Below are 25,994 nucleotides of genomic sequence, written 5' to 3'. Positions count from 1 at the left end.
AGTCTTCTAACCTCAATCCTTCAATCCTTTTGTCTGATCTCAAAACCTTCTGATTATCAAGATTCCTCCAAACATTTTCTGATGGGAAACGCACAGTCCACATGGTTCCATTGTAAGCAAGAGGAAATTATAAACTAAAAATACGGTGGCTAGTTTACAGAACAAAAAAAAAAAAAAAAAGAAAGTTTTTTAAAGCCAAAAGCCTTGTAAAAGGAAAGAATTGTATAAGCTGCAGTAAGACCCAGACAGACAGGCAACAGGTTTTGACTTCCCTACTTTGTGAAGGACTTCTTCCTCTACTTGTTTTTCTCCATCTTCTCCCACACAAGCCATAGCACCCCAGAGTAACTGATGCTGTACAGCAGAATACTTAGGACAGGCCTGCTCTGTTCCCCCTCCCTGGAGCTACAATCTCCAGATTTGTCTTGGGAAGCATGTTTTAATAGAAGGACTCGGAGTTGCCCCTCCTGCAGCCCTCTCTGCTCTCAAACTCCTGGAGGCAGAAGTGAGGTAGCAAGAGGAAGCCCTGTGGAAGATTAACAACTTTTTTCACTTTTTAGGGGATGGTGACATACTGTGCAAGCAAGGAGAGCTGCCAAAATCAGAACCAGCATGAAATGCTGCAGGGCTCTAATGAAGAGATTTCATTCAAGTCTCCACTACAGCCTGTTCATATCCCACACCACTGCCTCAGGGGAGAGCAGCTCACCACAACTCGGACATCCAGGGCAGGGCAAGAGGGAAGCAGGCCACACTCATACTTGGAATCCAACTTCTTAAAGAACTGGGCAGTCTTAAAAACCACATCTACTTTGTGAAGTTATTATATAGAGCAATGTTCACAGATCAGGCACATTCTTGCCAAAATGCCATTTATTGCAGTATACTTTTACATGGCATACAGATAACCAAATGTTGCATCTTCTGTTAGAACTCATATTTCATTTGTACCACTTAAATAACACAGAATGTCATGTTTGTTTCACAAACTGTCAGTTTAGACTACCAAAATATACAGTTTTTTCCTTTCCCCTTAGCAAGGTTGTGAGGTACAACTGAAGTTTACCACTTTATCTTCCTGTGCTTTACAAGAACCTTTTCATAGATACACCTATCAAATAACATTTCTACATTCCTATACAAAGCAAAGAATTACAGCTGAAATTAACACCATCTGGTCATTGCATTAACCTATAAAAATTCATTCAGTAAAAAAAAAAACCAAAAACAAAACACCAAAAACAAACCAACAAACAAACGTAATGGATTTTGCAGCTTTACTTAAAAACAGCCAGCTACATGTATGCACAAGTTTTCCTTGTGCATAAAGAAGAGTTTGGAATCAAGAAGTGTTTTGGTTTTTTCTTGGGTTTGCAGAGAAGGCACCAATTTTAGCCGCGTAGCAGCTCAGGAGTGTTCTATACTTCATTTAAATTACGCAGGTTTTTAAGTTTTACTGTTAATGTGCAACATTTATACCAACTGTTGCAATGTTCTCCAATATTCTCCAATCATTCCCTCTGGCTCAACAGTACAAATATTTACATCAGTTGTAAACACTCCTCCACCCACCCCATACCTTCTGCACTGAGTGATGACGAACTGAACTTGCAAGAAGCTAACAAAAGGCAGAGCAGAAGTAAGGCTTGTGCAGAACACCACACTTTTCTTCTCACTCGGTTTGAGATACTCTGGAGAACTCCAGACCCTCAATGAGGCCTCAGTGCCCCGCATCTGACAGCACATTGACCACCAACAGCTTCAGGCATCCAGACTTTCGTCAGGAGGTGCTTTTTGGCCCTTACTAGTCTGACATCCCTGGAGCTGCTTCTCTCCAAAGTGCAGGAACAGCTTCTGAAGAGCTGTTCTGGAGTCGCGAGAGTCAAGCACGCCAACTGTTGTATATATTTAAGGCCACCTACACTTAGCCTTCATCAGGTTTGTTTCAGGTGCTATGCTTCTCTACTCCTTAGCTGCGAAGTCATGATACGCTGCTTTCTACCTTCCACCCCTGTGTGCCAAGGTATCCTGTGGCATAGACGGCAGACCACGTTCCGAGACAACCGCTGTAAACAGTGCACAGAGAGGTAGGTGCTACAACGCGCCATCAGTCACCTGGCGACTACACAGTAGCGTGGGATAAGAGTATTTGCAGCATGACAGCCCAGCCTAGATTCAGCACCTAAGCAGAGGGAATGTCTGAGATGAGACTGCTTAGAAAAACCTATTTCTTACCAAAGCCTAGAAAGAGCAAGAGGGTAGTGGGACAGTCCAACGCTATTGGTAAAATGAACTCTCCACTTAGTTTGCGGGTCTTTGGGATTTGTTTTGTATTACTGTATGCACCAACTGCTTAGGAGCTGGTTCCGACTATGGGATAATGCTTCCAAAATATAAGTTATTTTAAACCACGTGACAGTCATTTGCTTACCCTGCCCCTCACACCTCCTTTCCCTAGAAATCATGTTCATCCTGATGTTTCATAGGCATTAAGTGCTCCAAATATGGCAGGTAGAAAGAGCTAGAGGATTGCAGTGTACCAAACGTCTGCCCAGCGCAGCAATTTGTTACACTTAAAACACATACATGAGTTAAATAGGAAGGATCCCTGCTATATAGAATTTGAGCACTGATAATTGTTTATTCTTGCTAGCCCTTTCCCTAAATATCAAGAGGTTTATACATACAGTGCTCCCTTATCTTCTCCCCACCGCCTGCCCCAGCAGTCTTTAGGTAAACCAAAGTGAGTTTAGGAACTTGCAGTCCCACTTCTGTTCAAAAAAAAGTAAAATAAAATTAAGAAGTTGTGCAAGAAAGCAGGGAATCTTCAATGAATCCAGATCTACTTTGTAGTTATAAAATTTCCAATGGCAAAGTGGTAAGGGCAAATAACCCAATGATCATATGGCTTAAGTTTAATGCAAAGCACACTAGGAGGTCCACGTGCAGGGAGAGAAGAGTCCAAGAAAGATGGAATAAGAAGTGTCCTGAAGATCAGTGTTTATGCATAGAATTCTTCTTGTTTGTGTGGTTTTTGGTATCCTCCATTAGACTGTTTTGGTTCATCCAGTGAATAGCTGCCTTCGTCTTTTTTCTTCATTCTGTACAGCATAAATGCAACTAGAAACACTGCAAACACCAAGCCTACTAGTCCTCCAGCAATAACACCTAGAAGGGGGAAAAAGCCACAAATTACTCTAGACGCCACACCAGACAACACTAGTATCATTGTAAGTTCCGGATTGTTCCTTACTGCGTGGTCCCTGAATTCATGACTTCCAGAAACTAAGTTGTCCTTTTGCCCCCTTCCCAAACCAGTCATCCTGCCGTTACCAAGATGAGAGCCTGCTCATCTACACGAGGTGAACCTAGAGAAACAGATCTCCCAGCGGGCTATGCTGCAAAGCACGCAAGGCTACGTTGTTCAACTCTAGTAATTTGACCCAGGCAGCATTAGAGCAGTTTTACTGTAATTTTTGAGAGGAGCGAAGCAATAGGTTTAAACACAAAATTCCAGATAACTAGCAGTAGCAGCTTTGCGATTAGCAGATTAATATTATGCCCCTGTTAGGGTTTTGGCAACACAGAATCATGAATCACCACCCTTATTTCAGAGGTCTAACGTGAAAGGTTAGCTTTCATGCTCAGAGATGTACTTGCAGAACTGCAGCTTCTGCTGCCTGGAAGACTCCTTCGAGAGTCTGCTTTTACCAACTAGAAATCCAGAATATCAGGTACCTCCAAGAACTTCTTTTCTGTCCATAATTCCTGAGGCTCCTGCTGCTTTGGCATTCCTCCCAGAGTCAGCTGGCACTTCTGAGTTCTGGGTGGGGACCAAATCCTCATCTTTAGTCAAGATGAAGTCTCCCTGTTGGGACATACAAGGCAGGTTATTCATGTTTCTCATCATGTCTGTTACTGGAGACTTTCCACAGCTTTGTTTTTTTCTCATCTAAAACCCTCCACCAATATAACCTCGTAAATCAATCATTGTTTTTGACAAATTACCACCCTTTCCTGCAAAAACAACTTACTAGATAACACTAAAGCCACCTCCCCGGAATGGGTGTCAAAGCTATTAGTCCTCACCGGGTCTCCGGAGCCATCCTCAGAAACCTCCTCATGCGTAGGAACAACGTCCTTGGGAGCTGTCGTCGTGGGGGTGGCAGTGATGTCTCCCTCAGGATGCATGGTAGAGTGGGGCTCAGGCACGTCTTTAGCGTCTGGCATCTCAGAGCTAGGGATTTTAGGTTTGAGCTCGTGGACCGTGCCTGAGGCTTCTGAAGGAGTTACATGAACCACTGAAGGCAAGCGAGTAGTGGGGCTTCTCACTGTTGTTATAACTGCATCGTTTGTTGGTTTCTCATCAGGTGAGCCCAGGATGGACACTTCGTCCTTCACAGCTACCACTGGCTCCTCTGTCACTACATTACTGGTTGCAGAAGGAGATATTACTTCCTTTTCAGTTCGGCTCTCAGTCCCGCGAAACAGCTGTTCGTTGAAATCCATTGGTGTTGCCAGTAATGAGGAATTAGCTGGTTCTCCTGGGATTCTCCAGGTGTGAGACGGGTCAGTCAGGGGACCTGCAAAACAAAAAAAAATATTATCCTTGGCCAGTTTAGAGACCTATTAATAGTACCTTCAGGATGCTGCTCTAAGGACGATGCCTAACCTGCATAGCCAATTTTCGTTACAACAGCAGTTCAGTTTGTAATTCCTTTTCAGTGGAATAAGGAGGGGACAGACCAATGTGCTATTCAGCAATACTTTATTAGTCATCTGCTTCTCCCCAAGGCACAAGTGCTAGTCTGTTTGCAGACAGGTCGACAAGGGGGACATCTGCTTCCAGTACACTGGTTGCTCAGGATGGTTATCTGACTCTTTTCTCATAAATATTTTTTTTATTTGATTCAGAGCAGTCATCCATATACTCAAACACCCTTAGTCGCTGGCACATTTGGCACTGATGTCAGGGTCTTATTCCTGCAGAATTTAATCTAAAATACAAGCATGTGGCTGGAAGGAAGCAGAAGGATACCATGCATTAGCTTTCAATAGCTTGCTCTTTCCTCAGTAGCATCTCCTCAACTTCAGCACTGAACACCAACGGTCTCTCTCACACAGTTTAGTAATCATTCTGATAGACTTTTTCCCCACCCTAGAACCCCTTTATTCCACTTTTAAAAAATTATGGCCAATGGGAACTTGCACCTGATGATATAAAATTTGCACTTGATGTATGTTGGCAGGTTGGGGTTTACACACCCTCGAGTGGTATCTCCTATCAGCTCGTAAGAGAGGACAAAGGCCCTTCTTACAGTCTCTCTTCCCCATGAGTAAAGAATCAGTCCAGTTTCATAACATTCTTCACGCAATATCTCATACTAGCAGTCACATGGAATATGCCTGCTTCTGCTCCCTTTCAAGTCTCCTACAACTCATTTTCTGCTAATTGTTAGTATCTGCAGCAATACAAGATGAATAGATAAGGCTCTTTCTGTGTTCCCAACTCTCATATTCTGGGGCAGGGGGTGTGTCTGTATATGATTCCTCCCTTCCCCACTTTTAGCTTGGATGCTCATCAAAATCTCGATTGCCACATTCTGGAAGGATCAAGCACGAATAGTACAAGTGCTAATAACTCACCTGCACCTGAACCTGAGAATGCATCGTCATCATCACCAGATGAATCAAGGTCTTCAGGAGGAAGGTTCAGATTTGTAGTTTGCTTTAAAGAGAAGGGGAAAGGTGTGTTAGTCATGAGTTTACTTAAAGTTATCGTGTTGCTTGCGCAGAGTCCTCTAAGGGCTCCTGAAGGTTACACAAACTTTCTTTGTTCAGATTGCATTTTCTCATCTTTCTTCTTTCCATCCTCCCTCCCCAAAAGAGTAGTTCTGGTTAGTCTGTTCAGTGTTGGAAAGGGCAGTCTTGCTGTCTCCCTTCTCTGCACTGCTTCCACGCTGCGCTTGCTTTGGGAAAGAAGAAAGCAAGGAATTCGTTTAGAGCTGCATCCTGGTAGCAACTGATGCTCAGTCCTTACACAACATAACCATTCTGCTTCAGGTTCCGCCTGCTCATGTCTTTGCTATCTACCAACCACTTCATCTGTAAATTACTGCATTACTTCTAAGGAGCAGAAAGGAAAGGGAGACATATTAGTTTGGCTTCTCTGCCTTTTTCAGCCCTTCCAGCGCTGTTCACATATCTGAAACTACAGTGTCTAACTGGAAGTAGAATGAGATTCCCTTTTTATAAGCATGAGCACTCAGGCTAAGTCCGGAGATAGAAGCCAGCCTTCCATGTAGGAGAATACAACCCTGAGCTTTCTCCATTTATGTTTCAAGGAGTACACTAACCAGCACAGGTCAGTAGCTGAAACAAGAGGCCAAAGCCCTGTTCTACTGCACCTGTTTGTCATAACACACAATGTTCAAAGCTGTTCAGGATATCCAAAGAAGACAACACTAAATAAAGCAGAGTGATCACTTCATGCACCTTGTTGCCCTCTGCTGTATAAACTTACTGTTCCTATCGGTACAACATGCTTGACTCTCAGCTCATAACTAGCCCCAGGTTTATTTCTGCAGGGCTACCATTACCTAACCAGTCATTCTCCCTTCTTGAATTTCAAACCAAAGCCCTGTCAGTCACTTCTTCCGAATTTAATCTTTCCCCATCCCACTACACTCCCAGTCTTCCAGAATTTTGATTTCTATCCGATCCTCAAGACGCCCTTGTCATCCCCTTCCACCACTGCCCCATCTGCAAGTTTAGGAGATATTGCATTGCATCATCCAAGCCGATCACAGTTTTATCGGGAGTGTGAAATCTCATTTTATTACATAAAAAGAACAACATACAGTCTTGCCAGTTTGCAACCAGGCCCACTGTATTTCTCTAGCTTGCATTAACACGGTGTCACTGAAAAATGACTATAACACTCATTTTCATCCTAGGAAGCAGTTAGCCAGCACTACTATGATCTGTCAAACAAAGCACTTGAGCTCTCTCATTGTCACTTTATTACCTACATGGCTGCCTTTATTGGCCCTATCTCCTTCTCATTCTTTTAAGATACCAGGTTTATCCAGTTTTCTCTTCTGTCCTTAATACCTTATCCATTCCCCACATTTCCATAGAAAACTAGTTTCCAAGGTGGTTAACTAGCCCATTAGATTCAACCTCTCTGAGACAAGTATGCAAGCTGCCACCAACCTAATCAGGCCCAAGATCTTACCCCTTCTAGGCAATCATTGTAGTTAGATTTTTTTTTTAAAATAACAAGAAAGTAAGAACAAAAAAACCTCATATAGACATTAAACTTTCTAGCACTTTCCTTCTCTACTGGAAAAAAAAGCAAACCAAAACAAACCGCTTTTCCTCAAGCTTCTGCAAGCATATTTCTCGAGTAATTTCCAAGAAGAAACTGCCCTTCAATTTTTTGTTTAGCTGCATCTCATGAGGTAATTTGGATTTTTAGATTTGTCCCTGCTTGTTTGCACTGTGCTTTTGCACTCAACCATGGAAAGTAGGTCAGGTAAGTACTTCCTGTATGTTTTTCTTCTTGTGTCGAAGGTCAGTGACTCACACAAGCTGATCTCACTACACTTCAAATATTAAAGAGTACGAACTGTTGGTGCATAAAGAGTATGGAAAGAACCACCAGGCTTCCCAAACTCTGCTCCCTTGAGCGTCCTTTCCAGTACGTTCAAAAGTGAAGTCAGACTTCAGAAATTGCACCATTTTGGTCGATGGGGGGGTTGGGGACCACTTTTCTCCCTCCTTTCTTGCACTAGCAGTGGCAAGCACAATCCTTTATTCTCCCACTCCGCTTGGTTTTGAGTGCAAAGGATGCATTGGAAAAGGGGGGGGGGGGCATTGTCCTCCCAGTGGGAAGACTCTACCTTGAAGCAGTTAGAAAGCCATCTCTCCAGCTTTTTATTGAGGAAAGAGACTGCCAACACAGTGTAAGACACATCACCATACACCTTTATCTAGGATTGAGACTAACGTTCCCCCAAATCTGAGTCGTCAGGCATAGCTCATACAGGATTTCCAAGAACACCTGGACAGATTTGATGGTCTGCAGACCGTAGCAACACACCTGAACGGATCACAGACTGTCGGGAAATGAAATAGCAACTCTTGATCTTGACTACCGAGCCAGCACCCCTTCCACTTGTGGTGTTAATGGATACGGCTTGTTCAGTCATGCCACGCTCCCTTTCTCGTTATCCAGCGTGTTCAGCCAGCCTACCCTTACATTTCCCCTCACACATGAGCTTTTAGCCTCTTCCCAGGCTGCTGCACGTTCTACTTCTCCATAGCCTTCGTCACACACTTCTTTGAATCCTAGTTTGATTTCTGTATCTTAGCAGGGATAGCTAGGTCATCCTAAGAGGAGGAAAGTCCAGTGCAGCCCAGTCTAAACCAATGGAGACCCATGCTGTTCCAGTGTAGAGCCGCCCAGCAGCCACCTGCAAACATGAAGGCAAACTCAGACCGGTTCCTGCCCCCTGAGGCTGGCTACTGTACTTCAAGAGAATAACAGAAAACATGATTCAGGATTAATAAAGTCTGCTTTCCACAGCTTTATATGAGAACTTAGTGAAGTTGCACTTAATGTGTCTTTCTACTTAAGTTGTCCCAAAGGGTTTAGTCCCAAGCTGCTCCTCTGGGAGTTGCGGCATCTCCCTTTGACCAGGTAGTTTGAGGCCTGGGATCTGAGAGGGATTGTCTTTGCCCCAAATACTCAAGGGACAGTACAGGATTATGCAGATGTACCAGTCAGAATATCCACAAAGTGATGTGACTTCATGACATCGTCCGATTTCACGACACATGAGCATTAGGGGAACGTTTGCCTAATTTAGGTAACTGTACGGTTATAGAAAGACTACACTTCTTGCTCCATAGACTACAGCTTCAGTAAGCATGAAAGGCAGTAACCTTTCCTTATGGCACCACAAAATACAAGTACTGCAGAAAGGTCATGCTTCTGTAACAATCTGCTGCTGAAGGATTTCAGACACAGCAAGGTTAACATAAAACACTGACTCAGGACAGCATTGGAAGGGATTGAACTAATTTGGGTTTGCATCAGGAAGACGGACCGTGCTGTTCAGACAACAAACACCTCGTGGTCAGGGCTTTTCCATGACCTTTTATTGCAGCTGAGTTACACCAATGAGAAAGGTTTTGATTAGTCAAGAGGATTAGGGGCACAGAACACAGATTGAATCACCAGGTTGTGCTATCATACGAAAGAGCTGAAAATAGATTCCAGCTTAAAGCAAGATTACTCTACCAACAACTTTGCATTACTTTAGCTCAAAATTTGATTACCGGACTGTTAGATATAATCAGCTAACGTGGATGTGCTTTTAGAAATTACTTCCATCATCATCCAGTTCATTTGTCAGTCCACTGAGACTATTTGTGGACCATTCACATAGTAATCAATGCCGGAGAGGCTAGATTAACACATTTAAGTTCAGGTGGTGGGATCCTTTGAAGGATCTCTGATAGTATCTCATGTATTCTAGTAAAAAAACCTTTCAATTCTTATAGTGCACCTACAACACGTTGCTTTTTTGCCATTTAACAAGCTCATATCTTTTTAGCTGCCTTTTTTTTTTAGCAGCTCAGACAACACATTAGAAATAACTTGCCTAGCCCTTTTGATTTGGTGTCACTGAATTCGGTTGCATGTGAGGGGTAAAATTTTTAACAGTATTTTTGATATGCGTTAACCAGTTCCCATTAACCAGTGGAAGACCCCCTTCCCCAAGTATCAAAGCAGCCTGTTTAGGGGAAACCCTGGGGAGACTGTTAGCCTCTGCTCTTGCTGAGCGCTGTATTGTTGCAGAACAATAGTTATTCAGTTCTGCTGGGACAACCAGAAAGCTGCTTAGTGGCATCTTCAATTTAATCAAGAATGGGCCAGGCTTTCACAACTCATTAGCAGTATTATTGGCTCCAGAAATCTGACATACTTTGGACTTTTTTTTTTTTTTTTAAAAAAAAGCATCATTTCTAACTACTCTTCAGTCTTCATCTTGGTTGCAGTCTCAGTACATGAATCTTTCTGTGCTTATCCCGTCAGCTGCCACAGAATTCCCTCCTGCTAGAACACAGATCTGAAGTACTCTCTCATGATGAAGAGGAGATTTGTAGTTTGTTAGTTGATCTCACCCCGCCCAAACTGGGAACCACATTTCTTTAATTTGGAGCCATGGTATATGTAAAAGGAAGCAGCTTTTTTCAAATTGCTCTTTGAGGTAAGCAAAAACACTGGCTTTGCCACAAGCTGCCACAAGCCCTAAACTAGATTAAGGATGATTTGTATCCCACTCTTATTAATCCTAGTTAGTGATCAGCCACAGCAGCATCAAAAACACTTGAAATCCTCCATTATCTAAATAATGCTGTTAAATTTGCACATTTGTTTCTCCTAATAAATCCTTCTTATTCAGCTGAAAAGGAATGAGCTGTAATGAGCTCTCCCACCTCAAACACTTCCCTGAGCATCCTGCAAGATTCTTCCAACTTTATAGGAAGCAAAACCAATGGCTTGCTCTTGTTTAGAGAGACATACAAGAACAAGACAAGCGTTTGCTCTCTGGCTTGCCTACTAAATATGGCACTGGAGCATTCGGAAAAAGACTTTCACAAGGATTTGAACAGCTCTAAAATAAACTCAAACAGAAAGGTTTGTCTTTCACCTTTTTCTATATATTGAAGAGCAGAGCTAGTCCCTCGAACAGAAATGCTATCTGAGGCAGAGCAGCCTGAAGAGCTTCTAACCTCAAAATATTGCTATTAGTGTGTGGGAAGACAAAACCACCTGCTGAAAGAAATTTTAGCTTTGTTAAACCTTGATATTCTGCAGTTAATAGCCCACGCATGATTAACTACAGTCCCAGATGTCCATGGTCTTCAGACAGCTTAAATGGTTAAAGGAAAAAAAAACCCAACCACAAACCACCAGCACCCTTACCTATCCCCCTCCTTCTGTAGGCATACAGACTGCTACCATTAAGTTGACCATGCAGACCTTCAATTTTAAGTCAGCCATAATTCTGAAGTAGCTGAAACACAACTGATGCTTTTATGCATCAAGTCAGAAGTGAAGCTTGCATGCAAGTCTGCTGCATCAGAAGCAGCAGCAGTGTGGCACCATCTCAGCTAATGGCTCTTCCAGTTGGTTCTCCTGTCACTCCGCTGCTAAAGTTAACGACCAGTGCTGCTTGGTGACCCTGCAGGTTAATGAAGTAGTTATCTTCCTAGAACAGCCAGCCTAACAGCACAGGCCAAAGAGCAGAAAGATGGCTACAAACCGTCCCACAAACAGTCCATGGACTGCATAGCTGAGATTTAAGCAGTACTTTTATCCCTGGCTAGTGTTCTGATCAAGGCTGTTCAAACCATTGCAACTATCTGCCCTCCCTATTTCAGCTGGCATCATTTCCCACCTCCCTCAGTGAGCTTTTGCTGCACACCAGACTTCATCATCCCCACCCTTCCAACTATCAGTTCACGTCAACTGGAACCAGGCTGGTTAGTGGCTCACAGGGTGCTCCTTCCAAAGGGATGCCGTCAGGCAGCTCTCAAGTGGAAAGTAAAGGGTGCTCTTCTGCTTAGCAATGCAAGCACCATTTTAGCAGCAAGAGGTAAATATGCCAGTTAATCTGGCTGCTTCTCTACCAGATCATTATTACTATAAAGAAATCTGGAGAATCTTGGTTAACCGAGTTCTTAACTGGCCTCCTTTTCTGGTTTTGGCTGGTGACTTGAGAAGGGGACTATCTTTGAGGGAAAGCTCCTAGCTGCAACAGCAATTGCTTTTGTTTGAGGCATGAACCACCTGATCATCACACAGTAGCCACCTCTTGGCACTCAGGCTCTCAAGGCAGTGAAATACCTTCCAATGCCTACTCAAAATAGGATGAGAGCTTTTAGGATCTATTTCACTACGGGCAGAACAGACCAGACTGTAAACTCTGCCCACTGTCCGCTAGGATTTGATCCTCCTTTTCTGTCGAGCTTTGTGGCCACAGCAGTAGAAGCATACTCTGATCCTTTGAACAAGATGCAGTGGCCAAAGAAGAAAAGCATCCAGCTACTCTATACGCGCAGCAGCTACAGTCCCAATACTTCTAGAGGCTCACCTGATAAGTACCACACTATTACCCAATCAGCATTACATTTTCTCCTTACTGTGACAGGGCAACTTTTTTAATTACGTAGGGCTGAAACACAGCAATCAAACATGCCAAGAGCAAAAATGAACCAGCCTGTCACCATCAGGTTGGGTTTCACGTTGTGCAGCGGGGCCCTTTAAACTACCGCCTCCCACAGAAGCGTGTCACTTCATGCTTCCTGGGCCATCCCCTGCAGAGCTGTTCGTGCAGTCCCACAGTGAACCAGATCAGGGAACTGGTCTGGTTAAAAAAAAAAAAAAAAAAATGAAGAGGAGAAAACATCATGCAAAGAATTTTCCAGCAGGACAAGTTCCCCAATCCTGCTCGGTGCATGAATGCACAAGTGTTTGCATTGGCACAGGGCAGAGCGCGGCAGCCAGGGCTGCTTAAGCAATTCACAGAGAATCACCGCCTGGGTTCCCGGGATGCTGACACACATTCACCTACCCTGCGGCAGAGGGGCAGTAACATCCCTGCCACCGCCATGCATTATGGAAATGTGCATCACCACCCTCAGACTGCAGGCAACATGCAAAGCAGAGGCTGACTCAAAGGGCTCCTGCAGAAAGGAGCAAGGAGAGGGGTTGTAGGGAGAGTTCTTTCCTGCAGAGTTTGTTTGTTCACGATGGATAAGGTTTGTTCCGAAGTCTGACAACAGCATTTTTAAGTCCTCGTGGATCTCTAAACACAGTCGTAAAGGCTAGATAGATGCCTTATTCAGAAAAGCAGTAGTACTGCTTTTGTCTTGAGCCACCTCAACTTTACAGGAGGTCCGGTGCGATTGCAGTTCAGTACTGGACAAGGAGTATATTGCATGTCCTTCAGCAGAGAGGGCTGAGCAAAGCCAGGGATAGCAGGAGTCCAACAGGCTGACGGACACCACAGCTGGGGAACCTTGTGGCCATGCAACGTACACAGCATCAGTGACAACACGTCACTCATGCGTGCTGCCAGGAGCGTACAGAGCACCATGTCAGTTCTGATGCAGAAGAGCTAAGCTGCCTCCAAGTTCTCTCTCAGCCAGCTCCCCTAGAAGTCTGGTCAGTCCTTCAGCAACACAGAGAAGCAAGCTAGAGGCTGTGCTTCTGCTTTTCCACCTGGAGGATGTATCAAACAAGTAATATCCTACACACTGCTTTCACTCATGCCAACCTGCTCCTTCCAGCCAAGCAATACAGCCCAGGCCAATGACTGAATCTCACCGACAGGTCAGCACAACCACAGACATGACACACAACAAGCACTCAACTCAACTCTCTATCAGTGGCAGGTGCAGGTTGTCACAACGTGGCCAAAAGCGCTGTACCCTTTGTCTCCCACATCCAAGGCAGCCTGTGTTTTGAAGATGCAGTCTAATGAGAAAGCTCTTTTCCCTGCAGCTAATCTCATGAGAAGCAGCCAGTTCAGTTTTATGCTATAACAGATTTTCTTTAAAGAGCCTTCCCTGCAGCTCTTTAACATACTTGATAGTTCAGGCATTCATTTCTTCAGATAGCACGAGAAAGCCACAGTCAATGTATAACCTCAAAGGGTTGTGCAAAGTAGGTGCAGCTCAGTGGGGCCATACAGCTAACAGCTCCAGTTCATCCCAGGGAATTAATTTCAATCTGTTTCAGCTGGCTTGAGAGATGAGCAGTGAGGTGCATAAGCCGAGACCAGACAAACCTAACTTGTTGTAAAACTCTGTGACTTAAAGTCACCAGCACTTCTTACTTTCTAGTGTAGCAAAACCAGCAGAGAAGATTCAGCCTTTCAGCAACAGCCAGTTCATCTGCTTATTTAGAAAAGTACAGACCAAGAATTGCTTAGTTTCAGCCAAAGCCAGTGGTGGGCTGCCCGTCCCAGGAACCCTGACAAAGTAAGGTTAAAAAAGGGGAGTATGCTGCAGGTCAGAAAATCTTTATGAAATGGAAACCCATCCAGCAAAAGGACTTTAGTAGCCCAAAACCCACTACCCATGCATACTAGTAACTGCAACACAGATAAACATGACCCTCCTGTCAGAAGAAGAAATTAAAAGTGACAGGATCTAAGGTCCCTGCTGCCTCTTCCTCCCCCTGCAGTAGCACAGCCACATGCCCCTGGGCTACCACGTATTCCGACATGGCTAGTTCACAACCTGTAGGACGACCGCAGCACACACGCAGCGCCTGCTGCGGAGTTCAGGCAGGTGAGGTTGAGCAACCCACCTCAGACAAGCCATCAGCAGTTATAGCCACTTAAACGGAGACTGGACTTTGTAATGTTGCCCTCCAACACCTGTAAACACACTGACCTTATGCCTTCAACAGCAGTCCCAGCAAAACCAGTCCCTATCCTTAGCCAATTATTCCCATCCATGCGTTGACTTCTGTTACCATGAACAAACAGTCTCGCTCGCATCTGGGTGCAAATTCCTTTCTTTACCCCATCTCCTGCCACCTGCTCACCCTGTCTTACGGGATCAGCACTGAGGACTGCCACTGGAGTGAAACTCGCTACAGAACCACCGAGACTTCCCGGCTTGTGCAACTGCAATTGCAGGCTTCAGACCACCCGATTGCTCCTTGGCAGCATGCACGGGTTGGAGAAGCCAGTCTCCTCTCCCCAATAAAGCTAAGAAACAACCCAGCTCCCAGTAACGCAGACCAGTTAGCATTACAGCCCGGAGACTGATGAATGTAGTCCAAGACTGGGTCTGAGGGAAGAGCTGCAAAGTGGCTGGTGTCTCCGTTTGTCCCATTTGAGACTGTCTTCTTCCACTAGGCCTGTTAGCTCAAACTGGTCAGCATGCAGCTGTAGGCCACGTGCCAGGATGCTGAGAGGCTCACCCTTGCACGTTCCTCCTGCGGAGGCCATCACTGCAGAACAGGGCGCAAGGCTGCAGCACACCAACGTCGGGACACGAGAGGCAGTTCAGGGACTGTGGTCCCACAGGAGCACAACTTGCTCTTTTCATCTTCAGCCGTTCAGCTCAGGAAGCCCCAGCTCACAAATCAGAGATGTGTTTATGGGAAAGCGTGACGTGGTCTATGGCATCTCAAGTCTTCAAATTAGGCTGGTGGCACACTATGAATCACTGATGATGCTCAGCAGCACCAGGAAAACTTGTGTCTGCCTCTGGTCCTGTTTCCTGGAGACAAATGTCATAAAACTTGACTGGTGGAACTACTACCCATTTCACATGAGCTCCATGCCAGCTTTTATGTGATCAGAAAACTACCCCAAGCAACGTCACTTACAGCTGCATGAGCGCTCTGACCTGAGCAGATGTGTTCCCAGAAGTCAGAAGCAACCTCATCACCATGCTACACAGTATTCTGGGGGGGAAGAAGCTGTTCTGCTTCACCTGAGGAAGGGAAGCCAACATGCAGCCAGGAATACTTCCTACCTCCAGGAATTATTATTAGGCAAGAGTAAGTGCAACAGCCTTCAGTATCCAGGCACAAGGCTAGGAGAAGACCCAGCTTCTTATCTCAGTCCTGGGAGTTTCCCTCTTCTCCTCCTTGAACTCTAGCAATTACCTAGTACAAGATATGCCAAGGAGCCGGGAGACAAAGCTGTAAGATCTTCTTGAAGGATCACAGAAGCATTTTCACTCTATTAGTGATACACAGATATGTTTCTAATTTGAGCGAACTGCTTGCAGTGCTACGCTAGGTCAGTGAAATCCAAGTTTCAGTTAAAAATCTCTAGTGTATCATCAAACTAAGGGTTTACTGGTAGTACTTCTGGTTCCTAGCAGCTAGGAGGTTATTTAAACCTCAGCAGAAAGATGAAATCGCAACCCTGGAGTACTAAAGGTCTCAGCTAAAGCAGGTTAGTTAGTAAACTTAATGAGACTCCTTAAACCTACAAATAGCCTTACAACAACAAAAAATGCTGACAAGGTATTCTGATTAGTTGCATAAAGTTACAGTGGAACCACCCAGACTTAAGGCTTTATAGGAGGATATATCCTATAGCAACTGCATATATCCTATAGCAACTGCTTATGCACCAGACGACAAAAATTGCTTTCTATTTGCTGACACTTCAGTGGCAGAAACACCTGCCAGCTGTAAGGCCTGCTGCTATCAAACTCTGCTTTAGCTTCCCCACTCATCTGCTCATCGTTTACCCTACAGGACATACATCAAGCCCTTCACATCATGACAACCAGCCTCAGACTCAACAATCCAAGACAAGGCCTTCTTGATCACTTTTGTAAACTCACATTTTATCCAGAAGGAGGCACAATGAAGTCTCCAATGCTTGTGAAATGTTTCTTTCTGCTAACAGTCTGCATTTTCCATACACACATCTCGGACATCTGTTACCTTTGAATGCTTTATTTCATTATAAATCTCATACCCAGCGTCTTAATTACGGCACCACCACTAACCCTCTTCAGGCACACTCCCCATTGAAGAGCTGATTGATCATGGAACTGGAAGTATCCAGAAAAAGCTGCCTGGCTTGAAAAGACACTGTCCCAGTCCCCGTCTCACATGTGCACGCCATACGGCAGGACCAGTCGCACCCCACAACCTGATCCCTTGGTGCTGTTATTTGTCAGTCTGCTACAGAAGATCTTGACTATTTGCAAGGGAGCTGCAGAGGTAAGTTAGACTTGGGCAGCAAAATGAGCCAAGAGCTGGCATTCAGTAGCTCCCTCCTGATTTGTTGGTGCTCCCTATAGCTAAGCTCTAATGAGTTCTAAGAAACTCTGTTCTTGCACAGCAAGAGTCACACCAGTCAGCTGCTGGTCTGTTAAGAAGGAACTTGCGAGTCTCAGTCAGCAGCCAGTTGCTGGACTCACACCGACCATGCAAGCAGCTTTAGATTTTGGTTTTGATCCAATGCAGGGCAGTTCCTGCGCCTTGGCAGGTCTTAGACTAACACACACTGTTAAGTGTACTTTTTGCATTTGCTTCTACGCCTCACCATTTCCAGTTTCAAGTAAACCAGGATGGATGTGAAGAAATCAAGTCTCTCCCTACATTATGAGGCATGATATCAGGTCTGTTTTATCCACAGGATCTTACAGTGTTGACTAAGCCTAGATTGTTTATAATGCAGAAGTCTTCCCTGCCAAACAGATGCAGTTACACCAGCATGACTAAGCCATATGCACAAAAGGACTGAAACATCTCCACCAGATGCAGGAGCGACATCTCAGATCAGGAATACCCTGCTCCCCCATCCCAAGAGTCTTCTCAAAGAGGCACTTTCAGCATCACCCCTTCCTTCCACATAGTCTTAGCAGCTCCTGAGTGCAGGTGCTAAAGAAAAGCGGCACGTCCGTGTTTCGGGTACTACTAGTCTCCTTGGAATAAACAGCAGTAGGCCAGAGGGTCTTTGGGCACAGGCTGGACATTTCTCTGAATTACTCTAACATAGAACACGGTTCAGGCTGCATGAACTCCCTTTGAGAAATATGCGTGTTCATAACTCCTGGAGCATACAGCAAGGGATCTACCCGTATAAAATGGTGCAGAGATCAAGCTCTCAGTGCCTCTTCTAGGACACTAATGGTCTCTGTGTCCAGGTTTACAAAAGCATTGTTAATCCTGCATGTAACACAAAGTTCTGACAGCAGTTGCTTACTAATGCCCCGTTTACAGTTAAATTATGCAACACCTCAATGAGATTATGGAAGCTGGCTGGTGTACTTCCAAGCTGAGTCATGAGGGTGTTGAAGTATCATTTCAAAGCTGAAGCATCAAATGAAATCCTCCCATCAGAAACAGTCTTAAAACTGTTGCTGCAATTGTGCTCTAGTCACCTATAGCTCTACTCATTTCAGAAATGAGCATTAGGCATTTCTTGACCAAAACCCTAGTAAAGTAATCGACTCTGACCTAGAGTCACTCAGTTGCACCGTTTAGTACCACAGAGCCCTGAACAAGGGAGTGTTACAAAGGCAGGATAAACCGGAGAGCTTCCCTTTGATCCAAGCAAGTCTTGCTGTAACAGATACTAGCCTCAGCTACCGCATGCCTTCATTTTGGGGTACACTGTTTGTTTACCCGTCTTCCCCATGGCCTTGTTTCAGAGCAGTCACCAAATCAGTTGAGGAGGTTAACGTTTAGGGGGAGATGCTACCGCATTTGTGGAGTCTAGATGCTCCCCTGTCTCAGATGGGCAACTGTAAGACTTAATTTGTGATTTAGACAACCCTGCGTTTTACACGTCTATACTGTGAAGAGACAAGAGACATCGCTAATGCCACCTCTGATGGACTGTCAGGCATTAAGACAAGTCAATAAAACAGTACTAAAGATTGCAAGGCAAGGCGAAATGCTTTAGTACCAAGTTACTCCTACCACAACACATCCCTTAGTTCAGGCAAGTTTCTGGCAAGGAGTACCATCGGGATAGCTAGATGCTACATAACAACAGATCAAACTTGTAAGACACTGTTCCAACATCACTAAGTTAAAGATATTTCATATATGAATAAACTTCTGGGTCTACTCACTGACTACCAACTCTAGCCAGCACAATATATCTCTAAAGAAAGCAGAGCATAAAATGCTGAAGGACCACCTTGTGGGCCAATTCTAAAAGCACAGGCTCAATCACTGGCATGTACCAGCACCATCACTACTTGCCCTGGTTTCAGCTCAGATAGAGTTAATTTTCTTTCTAGTAGCTGGTACAGTGTTATGGTTTGGATTTAGTATGAGAATAATGTTGATAGCAACAACTGAAAACATCAGTGTGTTAAGTAGTGTTTATACTAAGTCAAGGATTTCTCAGCTCCTGATGCCCAGCCAGCAAGAAGGCTGGAGGGGCACAAGAAGTTGGGAGGGGACACAGCCAGGGCAGCTGACCCAAACTGGCCAAAGGGCTATGCCAGACCATGTGACTTTATGCCCAGTATATAAACTGGGGGGAGTTGGCCCAGGAGGGGTGGGGTAGATTGTTTGGGAAGTAACTGGGTATCGGTCAGCAAGTGGTAAGCAACTGCATTGTGCATCACTTGTTTTGTATATTCCGATTTTTTTTATTATTGTTATTGTCATTTTATTATCATCACTGTTATTTTCTTCCTTACTGTCCTATTAAACTGTTCTTATCTCAACCCACGAGTTTTACTTTTTTTTTCCCCCAATTCTCTCCCCCATCCCACTGCGGGGGGGGGAGTGAGCGAGCAGCTGCATGGTGTTGAGTTGCTGGCTGGGGTTAAACCACGACACTACTCCAGTGAATGCTCTGCTGTTCCAGGTTTGTAGTATTCACCTCGCAAACCTCAGCTGATTGATTACACAAGATTTCTCACGCAACTGTAGTTGCTCATCCTTCTGAAGCATCCAAAAAGGTTCCGTTTTCAGTGAGAGAGTCGTGATCTCCTATTACGAACTTTCACTTTCTTTTACTGGATACTGCAGTTTTCACAATTTCATAATATTCTGGGCCTGCTGCCAGAGACCCACTGGCTACATCCATACTAGTAAATTAAACAACATCAGGGAACATCCCCGGGCACTGGAACACAATCTATACCATCAAATTATTAGAATGATCTCTGGCACAGTTTCGAGCCTTGCCAACTGGTATGCCCCCAAATGATGCATGGGAAGGTTCCCCAGCAGGCAATCTGGTGGTGGGGGAATGTTAAAGGATAGGTCAGAAAATAAGATTTGCTGTACAACTGGGACTCTAGCATTTAAGTTGGCCACAGGACAACTAGTGTCCAACCTCTTTTACTTACTAGAATCAGCGTAAGGAGGTTTGGTGGATCTTTTTAACCCCTTTTGGCTGCATGCTGGGGAGGTGGGGGCATACTGAGCAGCTAGCACTTTTCAGTCACTGCAGTAATAACTTCTAATTATTCATAATTGCATCTTCCAGCTCCTGTAGCAAGAACCTCACCATCATTTCACAGCTCGGTGTGACTACAGATGCAGACTGAGGAACTTTTTGCAAGTTAAACACCCTTCAGAGCAGAGCCGATGCTGCTGGAGGATTAAGCTAGCAGCTTTCCTCTTCGAGGCCATGAGTCAGTTGATGTAAGCGCACGATAGCAGAGCACTCCTTTGCCACTGCCCAGACACGCCAGAGTCAGCCTCTTTTGTTAGGTGCTTTGTTCACTGATGGGAAAGTAGTCACAATCTAGATGATTCCTCCGTTAGGACAGAAAGAGATTTAGAAGTCAAAGCTGTCTAGCTGCAGGCTGTTAGGCAAGTTTCGATGCAAGCCTCACTACCACTTTTCCACTGCACGTAGGTGCCACTTACACCCTGTTAGAGCCAGTGGGGTGGACAAATCTCATTTGGCCATCAAATCTGCTGGTGCGAGAGTCTCTGTTACAGTTTCATAAGCACAGACCACAACAGGGGAGTGAAAAATATCACATATATTAGTGTTTGCATTAGATAAGAATTCAAGCAACCTTTGTGGTTCCTCTAGTTTGGGCTTTTACTCCCCTTACCCTTCAACTTCTTGACCAAAGAAAGCCTGGGCTTTGTCCCTACAGAAGATACCTGTTAGCTGATCAATGGGATAAGAGGTCCTCTCTTCTGCAGAGATCTCTTACCAGAGACTGATGTTTTGGTAGGTAGACAGGCTGCTCTGAGCTCTTGTGGTTGTGCAGAGCACAGGCATCAAATCTCCCAGATCACCATCCTGGGGTCAGGGCATATGGCCTCCAAATCCTGCTGGGAGCCGGTCAACAAACAGCACATGACAGGGACAGATATCTCTCTATATAAATATATACATACCTGTATTTATATTTCGCCACTGGTCTCAAAGCATACAATAAGGCAGCAACAGGGTCCTGTTTTGGGACAGGACAGAGTCCGGTAGTCTCTTCCTACAGCACTGTAGCTGCCAGCTCTGATCCCCACGGAACATAGAAAGGCTCCCTACCAACACAGCCGCAGCAGTACCGCTGCTATGACATGGAGCTTCACAAGAGCTCTCATCTGGAAATCGTTACGTTAATCACTGCTTGCTCTCCAGATGGTAGACTGGCTCCACTCTCCCCTGCCCACCTCTGGCTTCAATATACAGTCCACTCCTCTAGTAATCTCTAGATGCAAGGGGCTGGGCTGGAGCTGCTGACTGGCTCTGACCAGGATGCGTACCGCGACCAGCGTTAGAAACTACTTGGAAGAGCTTTCCTGTGTACAGCACAGGACAGTCATGGACTGCAGTGCTGCCCAGAAAGCATTCGGCACACTCCCCTTACAGCTGGAACGGAGTTCAAGTTTCCTTCTATTTGAAAGGCAATAAGCTCCTCATCACGGGGCACGGGCAGACAAAGAGCAACCCCCGTTCTCTAGTTATGGCTTGTGTACGCTCAGGTGACGGAGCCAGGGCACTCAGAGGAGGTGTTGCGTGAACCGGCTGTACTTTGCAGAAGGCTGGTTGACAAGAGTGTGTGCCTGGGACTCCCTACAGCCAAAAACCTAGACCGTCAGCCATTGTTTCCATGACCGGCATACAAGACATTGTCATTACTGCACAGGCAGTGCAGAAAAGTTACAGGGTGGAGCATGACAAAAACATAGAAGCCTCCATGAAAGGCAAGATACCCACGAGTATTTTAAGCTGGTTGGCAGGCAGTTCCCTATCTTTTATCAGTACCTTTGATTTAGTCAGAAGTCATTCTGCCATAGCAATCCTGAAGACCTTTCAGTTATTAGAAAAGCCCTGAACACTAAGGGGCAAAATGAGTGGACATTAAAGAGAACCATATTGCAAAAACAAGGGCTATGGAGAAGATAGTTCTGCCAGAGAACACAGCAGCAAGACACTTCAGTGAAGTAGCAAGAGCTCTTCAACTGATCAATACCTGAAGGAGTTTCAAACTAGAAGGCTAGCAGAAAAAGCCATAACTTACAACACCTCCATGACTCAGTTGTAACTGCAGCTCCAGTGACTCAACGGGAAGTTCTATTACCAAGTCCATCCAAATCCCACTAACACGCTGGTTCCCATCCAGCAAAGCAAGCCTCACTGGTGAGACTGGTCTCAGCAGTGAGATACAAACGTTACAGTCAAGCATGGCAAGGAGCCCAAGCTAACAGACTCCGTTGGACCCATGCCGGTTCCACAAGACCCAGAACGTTGGCTGCAGCCAAGCACCGCTTGAGAAACTGAGCGGTTGGGAAACCACCACATTAGCAGATGTTGCTCCACAAGAGTTGCTTGTAGGAGGTCCAAATGTTATCTCACCTTGAGGTAAGGCTTCACAGTGCAGTAGCTTTTCCACTAGCATCTCCACTAGCATTTCTCCAGTAGAAAGTGCACTATCCCAGGCTTCTAGCCAGGCCAGATAAAGCTCATTTCTGTGGTACGCCAGTAGCCTAGCAGAGCAGTAGTTCAAATGAAGTACGCTAGCCAACTCTGACTTAGGACCTGTTAATAATATTGACACTCGGCACTCCTAAGGAAAGACCGCATGCCCTCTGCAGCCTAGAGTATCTTCTCAGCTCAGAAGAGAAGTGAGCCTGTAAGAAACACCAAAAGTCCTCGCACGGTTGGTCAAAACAACTTCCACTTCGCAAATTCACTGCCTGTATCAAAGTCTAGGGAGTAGCAAAGGTTCCTCACTTCTAGTCCACAAATAAACAGTGCCTTTAAATAGTGAAATGCTCAGCTCGCAATCCTCCCCCCCAAAATACATCCGCTTAGGTTTCTGCTCATATTCCTCGCTTCAGAATACTGACACAGGACCCAGCTACACTCCCTCATTTCTTCCACAGCCTTTAGCAGAGCAGGACTACGGTATTGTTTGGAGGCACTGATCCAGCTGCACTAGAACAGGAGGGAGCTGTTGTTCTAGCTGAAAACTGATGTTTCCCACTGCTTTGCTAGTTCTCTTGGCACAGAAACAGCACCTGTCCAGTCTGTTTGTTTATAGAGAGAGTTACCATGAAAATTCCACAAATAAAAAGACTATCACTTTGAGCTAAATTGCTCTCAGGTAAAGACACTAAAGGTGTCGATGCTCCCCTTATAGGCAAAATGAGATCTAATCAACAAAGCCCCGGCAAAGCAACTCATCTTGAAGTAGACGTGCAGGGGCTGGTCAGATAATCGCTCTCTTTGGCTCCACTGATTACATCACCGTGACTATAATGAGAGCTTAGGCACCTAGCACACACACAGACACCTACATTTAGGTGCCCTAACATCAGCTGAACATTGTCCTGAGGGACTAGTGCCATTTGAAGTACCCTATGTCTCAGCGAGTGCATCAATCTCCAGCTGTCCCGGAGTGCTGTATTAATAGTTCTGAGTTAATAGAGTAGGAGACATCCAAGACGAAAATACTAACGCTGCAATGCTGAAGCACAGCAATTTTGTCATTGACAGCACCTCCTCGGGAAAGGGGTCCGGTCCTATCTTCTCGCTCCCAAGAAGCTCCCTCCTCCCTGTAGCAGGCCCTACTAAAATCCCATCTCCCTAGATGCCGGATGACACAAACCAGTGTGGAATGTCCCTCTCGGAGGCATTAGTGTGGTTCTTGGACACAAGAGCCACTTCAAACAAGGTTACGACAAAGTGCTACTATACAGGCCACCTGGAGACACCTAAGCCCTAGCAATGCAAAACACGTACTTAGCATGGACCAATTTTGCTGCTAAAACAGCAGCCTACATTTCAGGTTAGTGCACTAGCTTAATTTTAGAAGGCTTACAGGTTTCTTCCACTTGCTGTAACTTGTCTCGGGTTGTTAGAGAGGATTGTTTGGTTTCCAGAAGTTTCAGACTGCTGCCATTAAAAATGTTAGCTCTTCTAGATGCTTGCAACGGCGAGAAACCTGGAACAAAGGACTACAAACTTGCACCAGAGCCCCCTTACACGATACAAACCACAGCTCATTAGTCTCTGCTCTAATCAGAGTTGACCAGATACAACAGAGTCACCATTTTACCGGCAGGTAGCCACCAGCGAGTGAGTGTTCAGATGGAGAAGCGCTGTTTATAGTGCTTGATAAATAATGTGACGCTGCTCTGCAGGTACTACAGAAGAAAGTGTTTCCTCCTTATCCACTGCCTACATGTTTAATAAGCAAGCTGGACTACCTAATTTCTTCTAATTAGTTTACATTCAGATAGGAATGACATCACCCTTGGAAAAAGGTTCTGCCTGCTCTGCTAAGCTTCTGTTAACCGCCAGCATGCACCTACACCAGATGAAACAATCAAACCCCTGTTCTCCTTCACGGTACAGCCTGGATTGTCCGCTGTCCTCCTGCAGCAGGCTATGCATCTTGGCTCAGTTGGCTTCATGGCAGGGTTATAGTACGTAAAAGGTTCCATTTGAAACAATAACTAGGTTAATCCATTAAGATGGATCAGCCTTCTTATTTCAAGGAAATCAATGCCCCCATCATAACAGCAGAGGGCAATTACTCTGATACAAGGTGTTTTGAGCAATGAAGTGTGACCTTGAAGAAGAACAGGACCCTCCCCAACCTTTCCTGCGGGTAAGAGTACCCAGAAAGAAAACGGCTATCATTCACCCACTTTCTTGGTCCTGCTTATTATTATTCTATGACAATATGCATGGATGCGTCAAGTCATCCGGCACTAGCCAAGGGTCAAGTGACGTGCCAGCAGCAGTGGCAAGCTTTCCAATAATCGGACCACCAAGAACCCAACACAACCACGCCAGTGCCCGCAGCACTGTGATCTGGCATATGCAAAGGACCGCGTAAGGTCACTCTGCTTTCTGTGCCCAACGCACGAGGCGTTCTGCCACTTGATGCAAACACATAATTATTCCAGATGGGTGGGAAAGGCAGCTTAGCCCGTGTCATTGACATTTTGACATGGGAGAAAGGCCACGTGATCACCAGAAGGGAAACAGCCTCGACGCTGAGTCACCGTGGAGAGCCCCAAGGACGTGGGTTCCTCCATGTGTTCGCCCAGGAAGCCCCTCAATCCAAAGCGTCATCCGAGCCTGCGTGTCTCTTGCAGACAGAAAACTCCAGACAAGCATTTACTTCATGTCCTTATCATTTCTAGTAAGGAGTATTTATCACAGGGGAATTTTATCTGAATGCGCTACAGAGGCTGCAAATTAACTGCAGTTTTTCCACTTTATTCAGCAGAAAGCTTATTCAGAAGCTCTGAGCAGAGCCCTCTCCCCCCCAACAGAGCTGATTACGCACACATGCTTGTCATTTTTAGCTGTAACCACTCACTACCACGTGGGCTAGAAGCGTACGTGTCCAGATCTACAGGTAGAGCTCCCAGGCAGAATGGTACAGGAAAGCCGGAGGTGTTCTGAGCAGCTTGGATCCTGCCGAGCAGTTTGTTCTGCCACTCCTTATCCAACCGCTCCCGTAGTTCGTCTCCAGACAAGTTTCAAACCAATTACTCCCCTCCAGAAGGAAAAAACCGCCGGTTTTGACTCCGACGATCCCGCCTGCTCACGCAAAGCCTCACGTCCCACTTTTCCCTCCTAACGCACCCAAAGGAGAGCAGACTCCGGCAACGACGCCCACGCGGGCGGCCGGGACCCCGTGTCCCTCACTCCCCCCCGAGGAGAAAGGGACGGCGACTGGGGCTCTGTGCCCCGCGAGTGGCGGCCACAGCCGCCCACCCCACGCAGCGAGCCCAGGGCCCCCAGCAGCCCTTTTACGAGGCCGCGGTGCCAGGTTTCTGTGGGAAGGCCCTCCGCAGGCAGAGGGGAGGCAGGGAGCCGGGCGGGGGGGAACACACACACACACTCTCACACTCACACCCGGCCATCTTCTGTTCACGGATGACATCTGGCGGCGGAGGCAGAGCCTCCCCGGGCTGGGAGGCTGCCCGCAGCCCCGCGGGGACCGGCCCCGGGACACCGGAGTTTGGAGAAAGCTCC

The 25,994-nt window shown here is 45.7% G+C and overlaps 1 protein-coding gene across 1 annotated transcript; it reads right to left on the bottom strand.

Annotated features, from left to right (window-relative positions):
* Positions 1–2,316: 2,316 nt before the first annotated feature.
* On the bottom strand, positions 2,317–22,220 carry SDC1 (syndecan 1). Its single transcript, XM_010569843.1, has 5 exons — positions 22,173–22,220; positions 5,647–5,728; positions 4,090–4,583; positions 3,739–3,868; positions 2,317–3,168 (listed from the first exon to the last, which is right to left on the bottom strand). Exons 1-5 carry the CDS (start codon positions 22,218–22,220, stop codon positions 3,002–3,004), a joined length of 921 nt encoding a protein of 306 aa, XP_010568145.1. The 3' UTR covers positions 2,317–3,001.
* Positions 22,221–25,994: the final 3,774 nt, after the last annotated feature.

Source organism: Haliaeetus leucocephalus, unplaced genomic scaffold (genome assembly GCF_000737465.1).
Source record: "Haliaeetus leucocephalus isolate CR32 unplaced genomic scaffold, Haliaeetus_leucocephalus-4.0 Scaffold275, whole genome shotgun sequence".
In the NCBI taxonomy this organism is placed as follows: Eukaryota; Metazoa; Chordata; class Aves; order Accipitriformes; family Accipitridae; genus Haliaeetus; species Haliaeetus leucocephalus.
Note: the sequence above shows the minus strand (reverse complement) of the source record. Positions and strands in the feature narration are given on the sequence as shown.

Bases quoted from the DNA above. Each gene is read 5' to 3' on its own strand.
- SDC1 (XM_010569843.1), bottom strand. From the start codon at position 22,220: ATGGGTCCAACGGAGTCTGTTAGCTTGGGCTCCTTGCCATGCTTGACT. The intron at 3,869-4,089 runs GTGAGGACTAAT...ATGTCCCAACAG, and splicing joins AGGATGGCTCCGGAGACCCG to GGAGACTTCATCTTGACTAA. The intron at 3,169-3,738 runs GTACCTGATATT...TCCCCCTTCTAG, and splicing joins CAGAAAAGAAGTTCTTGGAG to GTGTTATTGCTGGAGGACTA.